This window comes from Capricornis sumatraensis, chromosome X, assembly GCF_032405125.1.
Source record: "Capricornis sumatraensis isolate serow.1 chromosome X, serow.2, whole genome shotgun sequence".
Classification (NCBI taxonomy): Eukaryota; Metazoa; Chordata; class Mammalia; order Artiodactyla; family Bovidae; genus Capricornis; species Capricornis sumatraensis.
Genome location: NC_091092.1, coordinates 92,249,383 through 92,263,142, shown reverse-complemented (window position 1 = coordinate 92,263,142; position 13,760 = coordinate 92,249,383). Strand labels below are relative to the sequence as shown.

The window sequence follows — 13,760 nt, the reverse complement described above, 5'->3', positions numbered from 1 at the left end:
ATATCCATACATGACTACTGGAAAAACCATAGCTTTGACTATATGGACCTTTGTTGGCAAACAAATGTCTCTGCTTTTTAATACACTGTCTATATTTGTTATAGCTTGTCTTCCAAGGAGCAAGCGTCTTTTAATTTCATGGCTGCAGTCACCATCCACAGTGATTTTGGAGCTCAAGAAAATAAAGTATGTCACTGTTTCCATTGCTTCCCCATCTACTTGCCATGAAGTGATGGAACTGGATGACATGATCCTAGTTTTTTGAATGCTGGGTTTTAAGCCAGCTTTTTCCACTCTCCTCTTTCACCTTCATCAAGAGGCTCTTTAGTTCCTCTTTGCTTTCTGCCATAAGGGTGGTGTCATCATCCGAGATTATTGATATTTCTCCCTGAAATCTTGATTCCAGCTTGTGATTCATTCAGCCTGGCGTTTCACATGATGTACTCTGCATATAAGTAAAATTAGCAGGGTGACAATATACAGCCTTGATGTACTCCTTTCCCAGTTTTGAACCAGTTCATTGTTTCATGTCCAGTTCTAACTGTTGCATCTTGACCTACATACAGGTTTCTCAGGATGCAGGTAAGGTGGTCTGGTATTCCTATATCTTGAAGAATTTTCCACAGTTTCTTGTGATCCACACAGTCAGTCAAAGGCTTTAGCATAGTCAGTGCAGCAGAAGATGTTTTTCTGGAATTCTCTTAGTTTTTCTATGATCCAACGGATGTTGGCAGTTTGATCTCTGCTTCCTCTGCCTTTTCTAAATGCAGCTTGTACATCTGGAAGTTCTTAGCTCATGTACTGCTGATGCCTAGCTTGCAGGATTTTGAGCCTAATCTTGCTAGCATGTGAAATGAGTGCAATTGTGTTGTAGTTTGAACATTCTTTGGCATTGCCCTTCTTTGGTATTGGAATGAAAGTGGACCTTTTTCAGTCCTGTGGCCACTGCTGAGTTTTCCAAATTTTCTGGCATATTGAGTGCAACACTTTTACAGCATCATCTTTTAGGATTTGAAATAGTTCAGCTAGTATTCCATTACCTCCACTATGTTTGTTGGCAGTGATGCTTCCTAAGGCCCACTTGACTTCACACTGCAGGATGTCTGCCTCTAGGTGAGTGATCACACCACTGTGGTTATTCCGGTTTATCCATCATCCATTATTTATTTAATGGAGCAGGTAAAAGAAACATGTGTCTATTTTTCTTCTTTTTCTTTTTGCTGTTTGTAATTATATTCCATGTTGTGAAGAACATCCTTATAGATAAATCTTTGTATGAACTCTTGATTTATTTCCTGATTTTACTATAATTTACTCAGACAAAAGGACCAGGGTAGTATAAAACTTTTGAATATTATCTTACAAGCTTAAAACCACTCTATGACAAACATTTGATTATCATTTGGCTGCTGCTGCTGCTAAGTTGCTTCAGTCGTGTCTGACTCTGTGCGACCCCACAGATGGCAGCCCACCAGGCTCCCCCGTCCCTGGGATTCTCCAGGCAAGAACACTGGAGTGGGTTGCCATTTCCTTCTCCAGTACATGAAAGTGAAAAGTGAAAGTGAAGTTGCTCAGTCGTGTCTGACTCTGTGCGACCCCATGGACTGTAGCCCTCCAGGCTCCTCCATCAATGGGATTTTCCAGGCAAGAATACTGGAATGGGGTGCCATTGCCTTCTCCTATCATTTGGCAGTGCCTAGCAGTATATGACTAGAATTTTTACATGTTGCAGATTCTAATGTTAAGGTTAAAATTAGAATTATTTACAACTCTTTTGATTCTGTGTTGTCTATAAACTCTGTGGAAAAATATGGAATTATATAAAATGGGATGCTTTTATATCTTTTCCCCCCAAATTACTCAGATTAATAGGATGTATAGTAAGATATTGCCAAATTTGCAGTTTATCGGATTCAGCCTTCTCAGTGAGTACCTACATGATAATATATTGCTATAAGCCTCACCTAAATATTTTTGTTAAAATAAAATATTATACAATATTGGGTTAAAATCAGTGTTTCTTTGAGTAGTAGCTAACTTGTGTGCATTTGAAGCAGTTCTACTTTTCCATTCTGATATAATTCTTTGTTGTCAGCTGAAAGTGAAAGAAGAAAGTTGAACTTTGTTAATTTGATTTCTTATCTTGGTTTACAGAACACATCTTAAAATCAGTAGAAGAATTAACAAAATGGAATATATTTTTTTCCAGTCAGCACACTTGATATTCTCATGTGCTTATATTCAATTATGGCATTTCTTTAAGTTTGGTCCTTTTATAGGAAGAGTATTTATCAATAGGGTTTCCCTGATGGCTCATGTTGTAAATAATCTGCCTGCAATACAGGAGACCCAGGTTCAATCCCTGAGTCAGGAAGATCCCCTGAAGAAGGGAATGGCTACTCACTCCAGTATTCTTGCATAGAGAATTCCATGGACAGAGGAGCCTGGCCGGCCGTAGTCCTTGGAGTTGCAAAGAGTCAGACACAACTGAGTGACTCACATACAGTTTTGATTATTTCCTTGGGTTAAATTGCTAGAAATGAAATTGCTAGACATTTTAAAAACTTGGATAATTTAATTGTTGAATTACCCTTCAGAAAGGTCTAGCCAGTTTACAGTCCCATAAATCCCAGTGGTTTATGAAAATCCCTATTTTTCTATACACTTAGTATTTGCTATCCTTTGAAAATTTTGAATTATACAATGTAAGTAGTAACATAAAAGCAATAAAATGGGAAAAAATAACCAAAGAATGCTATTTTCTTAACATGGTAGTGATTATAATATCTATTATAAATAGTCCAGGGAGATGAAGGAATATAAGTAGAGTCACCAGATATGGAAAAGCTCAACTCATTCACAGGAGTGAGAGTTCGGTGTCACCTCAAGGGGAGAAGAACTAGAGAATGAGGCAGGGACCAGTTCATTAAGGACTTAATATGTCATCCAAAGGGACTTAACCTTATAGAAGATGAGGTGCCATCATTAGAGAATTTGAACTAGGTAGATAAGTGATTGATTTTGATAGATTTGCATTTTAAAGTCACTCTGCTGTCACCAGTGGCAATACATTGGATGGATTAGATAAATGTTTAAAATTATTTTCCAACAGAGTTGAAACTTGCATTTGTAAAGGGCTTAAACTTTTCTCCTAGAAGCCAGTATTGCACCTGTTGGATACTAACACCTCAAAGGGATTGCTGGCAGTAGTTCAGTGAAGAGAGAACAAGAGAGAGCGAGAGAGACCATACAACATGTTAAACCTTGAAGCACTGGTTTATCTGTTTCTGGAGTGATACCAATTCATTAGTAGTTTTGCAATTAGGACTGGAAGCCACTGAAAGATAACAAACAAAAGTATATGAAACAATGCTATCTTTTTTATGAAAAAGTCTTGGTGAATATCAATACTGCTACATTTTTTCTTTTTCTGGCAGTAACATCAATAGTAGGATTGATATAGACATTCAGTAATGTAGACATTCTACCTGGTTTGTGTGGTAACCAAAATATGAAATGTAACAGACATGTTTTCTGCAATAATAGCAAATTGCACCTTCAACTTGAAGTTTGCTGTTATAAAGTTTTATTTCTGTGCTATTTACAGCCTGTATCCCAAGCAGTTGGAGCTGAACAACAAGCAACTCTTCTAAAACCAGATTTAGTTCAAACGTGAGTATCTTCAAATTAGTACCATGAAAGCAATGAGGGCATGTTGAAGTATTTGCCTTCTTTAGGTGCTTAGTCTCTTGACTACAGAAGCTTCTGTGTTCTAGTATTTGTGTGTATATTCAATAAAAATAGTATATATTATTCTTACTTTTTTATGTTAATAGGGATCATATGGATTGTGATATTATTGACCATTTTCTTGTTCACATTATTATAATAGTCTGGATTTTTTTTTTTTTTTGGCGTGTGGGATCTTAGTTCCCTGACCAGGGTTCGAATCTAGGCCCTTGGTGGTGAGAGTGCAGAGTCCAAACCACTGGACCACCAGGGAATTCTCTTCATATTCTGTTCTTAAGAAAAGATTGTAAGAATTTAAAAAAGGAAATAATGTAATTTAAAGTTCCAGCTAATCTAAATAATTTACAACCAGATATAATAATATATTATTATAAAAACCAGATAATTTTATGTATTGTATATATATAATTGTATTTTCATTTGGTAATAACTTTCTGACCCAGGAATCAAACTGGGGTCTCCTACATGGCAGGCAGATTGTTTACCATCTGAGCTACCTGGGAAGCCCCTATCTTGTTCAGATTGGCTTAGTTTCATTTGTTCTGTATTCAAATTCACGGATATTGATTCTTTCCTTTGTCCTATTCATTCTGCTATTGTGCAAAATGAATCACTTATTTCTATGATTGTATTCCTTTTATAATTTCCACTTGGTTCTTCCTTAATATATTCTATTATTATGAGATTTTCTGACTTTTCATTTGTTTCAGGAGTAGTTGTAATTGATCTTTGAAACAATTTGATAAAAAATCTTTGTCAGGTAGTTCTGATTCATCCTGATTCATCCTGGTCTTGGCATCTCTTGATCGACTTTTCACATTCAAGTTGTGATTTTCCTGGTTTTGGGTATGACAAAGAATTTTCATTTGTATCCTGGACATTTTGGACATTATGTTAGGATATTCTGGATCCTATTTAAATCCTCTATTTTAGCAGGCAGTCACTGTGTTTAGGTGCCAAGGTACTCGTTTATCGATACTTTTGTGGACTATGGTTTAATGCCAATTTAGTTTTCAGAGTCCCTATAGTACTATTCTGGTCTGCTTTGGTTCATCTTATATCACTGGGGCCCACTGCTGGACCAAGGGGTTGGAGAACAGTGCCCTAGGCCCACTGCCCTAGGCTCTCTCTCCAGACCACATGCTACTGGTAGAGTTCCCACCAGCATTACCAGGGGAGGAAAGGGCTCACTTTAACTACCTTCTGTTGCTGAGTTGGGGCTCAGGAGACCACTGTGCTTGAGCTACCTTTGCCTTTTGGTCAAGAGTCAAGAGACGCTGAACTTGGACTGCTTTCTGTCACTGGGTGGGTAACCAGATGCTTAGCTGCTATATTTTTCTTCAAGTCCTGGGAGTGGCCTAGCCAGTCTGCCTTCATCTTTTCACTCTTCAGTGCCCTCCTATGATACTCTACTGTATTATTTCCAGATTTTATTGTTATACTTAGGGGTATAATTTCTGCCATCTTGTTCGAAACCCTAAACTAATGTTTTAAAATAACTTTGTAAAGTGAATGATACAACTGCATTGACTAAAATTATATCCGTTTTATCCTCTTAAGGTGTTATGTTACTGCTATTTCTCTGTCTATTAAAGAACTAAGAGCAGTATTACTGAATCTTCTTTCTCCACTTGTAGTTATGGAAATTCTTTTTCACAGGGACATAGAAAAAATATTAGGGGCTGTTTTTCTTTTCTTGTATATCTTTATACAGATACTTCATGAATAGTTCTTTAGGAGAAAGGACTTAACCTAAAAATCAATTTTTAAAATATCTGGTGCTTACAGACCTCATTTAAGTTTCAAATGTATTGAAATATATTCAAATGTATTAAGGAAAAAGCTGAAAAATACCTTTGATACAGATCAATAGAAAGTCTGCCCTGTCATAATCATATTGAACCTTGAACCTGCAAAATATAGTTAGAATTAATAATGTTGAATAATTTTCACATTATTCATTCAGTTTTTTTAACCAAAATTGTGGTGTATTTTTTCTTCTTCCTTCCTCCCTCACTCCCTCCCTCCTCCTTTGTTTCTTTCTTTCTTTCTATTGAGGTAAACCTGACGTACACCTTTATGTTAGTTTCAGATGTACAATATAATGATTTACTATGTTTATATATTGTGAAATGATCACAATAAGTCTAAACATTCATCACCATATATAGTTAATAAAGATTTTTTTCTTATGATGAGAACTTAAAAAATCTACTCTGAGAAACTTTGAAATATGCAGTACAGTATTATTAACTATCATCTCCATGATGTATATTATATCTCCATGATTTAATTATTTTATAACTGGTATTAATAGTTTGTACATTTTGACTCCCTTCACCCATTTCACCCACTCTCTACCTTCCCCCCACTCCTGCCTCTGGCACCCACCAGTCTATCCTCTATATCTTTGAGCCTGGGGAATTTTTTGCTTGGTTGTTTTTTCCTATTTTTAGATTACACAAAAAGATCATATGGTTTTTGTATTTCTCTTTCTGACTTACTTCACTTAGCATAATGCCCTCAACTTCTATGTATGTTGTTACAAATGGCAAGATTTCATTCTTCTTATGTTGTTGTTCAGTTGCTAAGTCATATCTGACTCTTTGCAACCCCATGGACTGCAGCATGCCAGGCTTCCCTATCCTTCACTATCTCCCAGATTTGCTCAAACTCATGTCCATTGAGTAGGTGATGCCATCCAACCATATTATCCTCTGTTACACCTTTCTCCTCCTGCCCTCTGTCTTTCCTAGTATCAGGGTCTTTTCCAGTGAGTCGGCTCTTCACATCAGGTGGCCAAAGTATTGGAGCTTCAGCTTCAGCATCAATCCTTCCAATGAATATTCAGGACTGATTTCCCTTAAGATTGACTGGTTTGATTTCCTTGCTGTCCAAGTGACTCTCAAGTGTCTTCTTCAGCACCACAATTTGAAAACATCAATTCTGTGGCACTCACCATTTTTTATGGTCCAACTCTCATATCCATACATGACTACTGGAAGAACCATAGCTTTGACTATATGGACCTTTGTTGGCAAATGAATGTCTCTGCTTTTTAATGCACTGTCTAGGTTTGTCACAGCTTTTCTTCCAGGGGTCAAGCGTCTTCTAATTTCATGGCTGCAGTCACCATCTGCAGTGATTTTGGAGCCCAAAAAAATAAAGTTTGTCACTGTCTCCATTGTTTCCCCATCTACTTGCCATGAAGTAATGGGACCAGATGCCATGATCTTTGTTTTTTGAATGTTGAGTTTTAAGCCAGCTTTTTCCACTCTTCTCTTTCAACTTCATCAAGAGCCTCTTTAGTTCCTCTTTACTTTCTGCCATTAGGGTGGTATCATCTGCATATCTGAGGTTATTGATATTTCTCCCGGCAATCTTGATTCCAGCTTGTACTTCATCCTGTCTGGCATTTTGCATGGTGTACTCTGCATATAAGTTAAATAAGCAGGAAGACAATATACAGCCTTGTCGTACTCTTTTCCATTTGGAACCAGTCTATTGTTCTATGTCCAGTTCTAACTGTTGCTTCTTGACTTACATACAGGTTTCTCAGGAGGTAGGTAATGTGGTCTGGTAGTCCCATCTCTTGAAGAATTTTCCACAGTTTGTTTTGATCCACACAGTCAAAGGCTTTAGTATAGCCAGTGATCAGGAGTAGATTTTTTTCAGGAATTCTTTTTATAGCTGAATAATATTCCTTTTCTTTATCTAATTTTCATTTCTTATTCTGTTTCCTGTACTATTCCTGTCTTCCACACCTCATCTATCCTCTGTTGATTTTGTTACATGAACAGGTATATTATTTTAAGTTAGAATTGGTTTTTAGAATTTTATTTGAACATATTAATAAGAAAATCCTAAACAAACAAAATAAAATTGGTCAAGAACATCCACTGATAAAAGCTTCCACAGAGGTCCATCACTAGCAGTGTTTTTCTTTCACTCCCATTACTATGAGATGTTTGCCTAATACATACAAAGTAATCTCAGTGTTTCGTAACTTTTAAAAACAGCTTCATTGAGACATAATTCACATACCATTAAATTTTCACCCATTTAAAGTGTACAGTTCAATGACATTTAGTATATTTGCAAAGTTGTACAATCATAACTTTTTGAGAGATATTGTACAACTTATATATTTTATTTAAACTCATTATTATTTTATAATCGAGTGTTTTTCTTAGAATTTTACCATCAAAATGGAATGATTCTAGCCATACAGGGATTTCAGATGTTATAAATCTGATTTGGGTTAAATATTGGACTTTGAGAATCATAGAATAATGTCTTCTCTGAGAAACTGAATTGGAGTTGGCTTTTTTTTTTTTTTAATAATAGTTTGAATCATGATGTGGCACCTGTGAAGGAAAACACAAATACCCCTGATAACCCAAGTGGAAATGGCAAACAAGATCGGATCAAACAGAGAAGAGCTTCCTGTCCTCGGTCAGAGAAGGGAACTAAATTTCAGCTTATTGTTCTTCAGGTCAGTGTGTAAATATGACTTGGTTAAGAGTGCATGTTGAGGTCTGGGGAGTCAGGGAGGGGCGATGTTGCTGTGGCAGTGAGTATAGAGTATTATGAAATTCTTCAGCAGACAACTTTGAGCACAAATCTTTGTATTTGTGCTGATTATTTCCTTATGATAGATTCTTGGAAGTAGAATTATTGATCAGAATATGAAGATTTTTAAACTTTCTCAATACATATTTCTAGATTGCTGTCCAGAAAGGTTGGACCAGTTTACATTTCTATTATTAGTGTATTTTTCTTTGCTTAAAGGTCAATTTGTGGGATTAGGAGAATTTTGAAAATGATTGGCCAGATTTAGATCTTTGCATTGCAGATAGTTATAGGGACTATTGTAACTGTTTTTGGATTTTTATAAAAGTTGTGTTTCTTTTCTTTCCTGATATTTTTGCTGAATAATTTGAGCCTTAGATTTGTCATACAGTGATTATTTAGACAGTATTTCACCAAGGGAAAAGCAGAATCTTTTTAGATTCTCAATATTTTAGACCATTTTTTCTTATATTTTATGTGAGCTCATCAAAATATTTCCTGTTTCATTTGCAAAGAGAAGGCAATGACTGACTCTTAAACTAGTAAAATATTTGTGCCCAGGTTTCTACCTCTGGAGACAATATGGTGGAGTGTCAACTGGAGACACACAATAACAAGATGGTCACCTTCAAGTTTGATGTTGATGGTGATGCACCAGAGGATATTGCAGACTATATGGTAAGTACAGAGAAGACAAATTATTTTCCCTTCAGCATTCTTTGTCTTTTCCCCCTTTAATTCTCCCCCATCATCTACTGAGAGCCATATTTTCTTAGGGTACTGCTGCTTTTTAAAATTTGTAAAGAGCTAAATTGGTTATGATAAAAAGTAAGTCACTATACCCCCTCTGGTGTCAGTATATTTATGTGTAGAATATGAGGGAGTTTCATTAAGAGAGGAGCTAGGTCAGTGGTTCTTAACTCTAGCTGCATGTCAAAATCAACAGAAGAGCTTTTAAAAAACAGTCCTTTGGAGAATTCCTTAGAGGTCCAGTGGTTAGGACTTGGAGCTTTCACTGCAGTTGCCCAGGTTCAGTTCCTGGTTGGGGAACTAAGATCCTGCAAACCACATGGTGTGGCCAAAAAAACCCTAAGACAAAAACAGTTCTGTTTCCTGGGTCCCTAATTAAATTAGAATTTGGGGGGATGAGTCCTAAGCATTAATAGTTTATACAGTTATAACATCTTACATAAAGGTGTTCAAGTAATGTTCATCATTTCATTTAGTTTTTGTATTTTCTTTGAATCGTTAGGCTTAAGTTAGTATTCCCCTCTTTTTTTAGGGGAATGGGCTAGGGTGGCAGGAAGAGTACATAATACTTTCGTTTCTGCCAGTTTTCTTTGGATATACATTCCTGGCCAAGCAGAATTTAACATTTGAAAATGTTAATAATATTGTGAATTCTGCCTCTTATTCACCTTAGTATTTTGTGAACTGTCTTGGGGCCATACTTTATCATCTTTAGAGATGTTTCATTTTGTGATTTTTGATTTAAAAGCTTTTGGGTTTGGACATCCTAGTTTTAAATGTAAACATTGCCTCAGTTATGTTCTTCAAATGGCAATTAATTTATAGAATGCCAAAATTTTTTAAAATGTTGGCTTCTGGTAAGTAGTGCCAATCTGACAAATGCTGGTGATCTCAAGTAGAAAGAATAATTTAATGTGTTGTCTGGCATTTTATTGCTAGTCTTTCTTAACTCTGTTGTGGCAATCAGATCTAAATAGCAATTAATTTTTCTTTACAGTAGTCATCATATTATAATTTTGAAGACACTAAATGCATTCTTTTGAATAGGCTTACTTTTCCTTTTGGATAGGTTGAAGATAACTTTGTCCTGGAAAGTGAAAAAGAAAAATTTGTGGAAGAATTGAAGGCTATCGTAGGTCAAGCCCAGGAGATCCTTCATGTTCACTCTGCTACAGAAAGAGCTGTTGGAGTTGACTCTGTTACTGTGGAACCCAGCAGTAGCCAAGTAAGAGCAGTTGCTTAGCAAATAGGTCTTCTCGAATATGTATCAGGAACTTCTTTATTTATCTATTCATTTTTAATTCAGACAGGATCATCTGAACAAGTACAGATAAATTCTGCGTCCAGCCAAACCAGCAGTAAGTATATTTAACAAAATTTACCATTTGGCTTTTGAAGCAAGACATTTGGAAACTTTTAATTTACATACCTTAGGAAGGATATCAGCCAATAAAGGAATTTGATAAATTGTTAATATAGGTTTCCCCACACTTTGAAAGGACTTTATAGTTCAGAAATAAGAAGTAAAAAAAGTGAGAAGTAAAACTCTTCTCCAGATTTCCTCCAAGTATTGGTTCTTTACCTGATTAATTTATTTCTGAGTTGTCACAGGGTATGTTATCAGAAAAGCAGTCACAGTACTGATGACCTTTAACAGCTTTAATGTTTGAACTTAACTGGCAAGTTTTATTTTTCTCCTGATATGAGATGGACAGCGACTTTCTTAACTAAAATCACTGTGTTCTGAGTTTGCCTCATGTTTAATATCAGTAGCATTCATTTCTTGTTTTCATTCCACCAATGATATGCTTCTACCTGCTCTGATCACTAATAAGTTTTTGTAAATCAGATACCAGATAAACTTCCATGGACTAAAAATGAGGTCTTCTATTTTCTCTTTTCACAACCTTTTTTCTCCATTCTTTTCAGCTCTGATCATAGGTATATTTAGAGTATCTGTGAGGGGGAGAAGAGCCATAGACAAATGAGGACCTCTGAAGGAATTAATAATAGCATGAAGAAACAACAGGTGGTGTGGGAGTCATGGAACCAGATACCATTATCTTGAAAGTCAGATTGTTTTAGGATGCTAGGGTTCTCCTCTGTCTTCATTTTCTTATTAGTAGGAGTTTGAGTAGATTTCTAACTGGCAAAGTAGGGTAAAGTTTAAAAGAGAATTACTTATTTGAATAAGTTAACAAAGTAGGAATACAGATGTAGGGGCTTATTTTTCTTTATTTTTTAAGTTGTTATAAAGTAAAATTGGCTTTTTTTCTTTTGGTGTAGAGTTCTGTAAATTTTAGTCCTCTTATAGATATGTGTATATGTATACACATATACGTATACACAGGGGATTCCCTGGTGGCTCAGAGGTTAAAGGATCTGCCTGCAATGCGGGAGACCTGGGTTTGATCCCTGGGTGGGGAAGATCCCCTGGAGAAGGAAATGGCAACCCACTCCAGTATTCTTGACTGGAGAATCCCATGGACGGAGGAGCCTTGTGGGCTACAGTCCATGGGGTCGCAAAGAGTCAGATATGACTGAGCGACTTCACTATAGATATGTGTAAGGACCACCATAATCAAGGTACAAAACAAAGATGTAGATTTTAATGGAAAAAATGCTTTTCATTTTTTCCCCAAAAGAAGTGCCCTGCTTTTAATCACTACTGATGCAGTGTTTGTTTCTGAAGAATCCAAAATCCTTCTCTAAAGATATCTTGCACTTAGTTTTTTAGAGTGTCAATTGGGTTTGGGAGGTCTGGTCTTAGAAGTAAGTTAGCCTAGTGCTATTGGAAATGGAGATAAAAGACAATTTGTTGTTTTAACCTGATTTTCTTAGTTAACAAGTTAAACATATTGACAGATGCTTACCATATTAATTTTTGCCAATTCTTTCTACAGATGAATCTGCTCCTCCTCAGTCATCCCCAGTTGGTCGATGGCGATTTTGTATAAATCAGACAATAAGAAACCGGGAGGCTCAATCTTCTCCTTCTCTTCAGCAGTACATGCCTACAGTTCCTGGGTTAAACCTACTTTCTAGTAAGTGTTTGTTGTCTGCACCTTTATTCAGACCTAGAAGATGGGGATGCAAAATATATACCATATCTTTAAGTTGTTTTCATGGAAAAGACTCTGATGCTGGGAAAGATTGAAGGCAAAAGGAGAAGGGGGCAGCAGAGGATGAGATGATTAGATAGTATCACCAACTCAATGGACATGAATTTGAGCAAACTCTGGGAGATAGGAAAGGACAGGGAAGTCTGGCGTGCTACAGTCCATAGGGTCGCCAAGAGTTGGACATGACTAGTGACTGAACAACAACATGGGTATTTTATTTCATTTATGAGAATTTCCATAAGCATTTTTGAAGATGTTAATATTAGAATATAACTTAAGCCATTTAAATTTCATTATTTATGAAAAAAAAAAAGGTTTTTCTCCTTGTCAGGTTGAATTCTGTGTATTTTGATTCTTATTTACAAGAGTAGTTTCACACTGGTTCTGATTTGCACCTTGTTCCTCCTTGTCCCTTTTGAGTTTGGACTAGTCTGTGCTTTGTGCTTACCAATACATGCTTAGCCATTCTTTGTTATTATTTCAGGTCCAAGAAACATAAGTAATAAGGAAATAACACAGGACACACTGCTTACTCTAGAAAGTAATCCGTGCCAGCGTGTACTTTTCACCTCCACATCACAACACAAGGATGTAGTTGATGGTAAGATTTCTGAATATGCCAGTGTAGAAACTAAGCAGCCAGCTATACTTTATCAAGTAGAAGATGACAGGCAAATAACGGCACTAGTTGCTAGTAGTTCCAGTCATACTGCTACTTCGGTTTGTGCAGTTCCACTTGAATGTGAGGGACTCACCAATGAAGCAGGCATATTTCTACCTGTGTATCCAGGTCACCAAGCTGCCAGTCAGGCAGCTTCTGACGAGTCAACTCAGATTACTGCTAACTGTCTTACAGCCCCGGCATTTATATCTGATCAAAAGCCTCAATCCTTACTAGTGCAGCAGCAAACTACGGACGCAGAATTCATTTCCCAAGAAGGAGAAACTGCAGTGAACATGGAAGCAAGTTCTCCTAAGATGGTCGTTCCCACTCAGAATCCTGGCCTTGAACCAACCAGCCTTCTATCCTCTACTGTCCTGGAATCAGATGGGGAAAGACCTCCAAAAATGGAATTTGCAGACAACCGAATTAAAACTCTGGATGAAAAATTAAGAAATTTGCTCTATCAGGAGCATAACATACCTAGCATCTACCCTGAGAGTCAGAAGGATACCCAAAGCATAGACTCTTCATTTTCTTCCTCTGCTGAAGATGTACTCTCATGTCCAGTGCCAGAAGTCATAGGCACCAGTCACTGTGGAATTCAAGATAGTACTGCACAGTCCCCTAATTTTCAGCAGACAGGCTCTAAGATTCTGTCCAATGTGGCTGTGAATCAGCCTGCTAACATATCAGTGTTCAAAAGGGACCTGAATGTGATAACTTCTATACCCAGCGAATTATGTTTACATGTAAGTATCATTCTTTCTAACCAATTCCTTATGCTTTTAAAAGAAATGCCTTCTTTTCTAAAGTTCTGTCCTTTGAAATGAAATTATCTATGTCATAAGATTCTGAGGTCACAGGTGTTTAAAAGGCCATGGCTTAGGATGCAGGGGCCTAAA

General features: G+C 36.7%; 1 protein-coding gene across 1 annotated transcript in view; it reads left to right on the top strand.

The window, feature by feature from the left end:
* WNK3 (WNK lysine deficient protein kinase 3) overlaps positions 1–13,760 on the top strand; it is a 165,510-nt gene that overhangs the window by 114,021 nt on the left and 37,729 nt on the right. Inside the window, exons 10-16 of the mRNA XM_068962928.1 lie at positions 3,608–3,672; positions 8,098–8,245; positions 8,884–9,000; positions 10,142–10,297; positions 10,379–10,430; positions 11,976–12,116; positions 12,679–13,607. Coding sequence (XP_068819029.1) covers positions 3,608–3,672; positions 8,098–8,245; positions 8,884–9,000; positions 10,142–10,297; positions 10,379–10,430; positions 11,976–12,116; positions 12,679–13,607 — 1,608 coding nt within the window. The remainder of the gene's footprint in view (positions 1–3,607; positions 3,673–8,097; positions 8,246–8,883; positions 9,001–10,141; positions 10,298–10,378; positions 10,431–11,975; positions 12,117–12,678; positions 13,608–13,760) is intronic.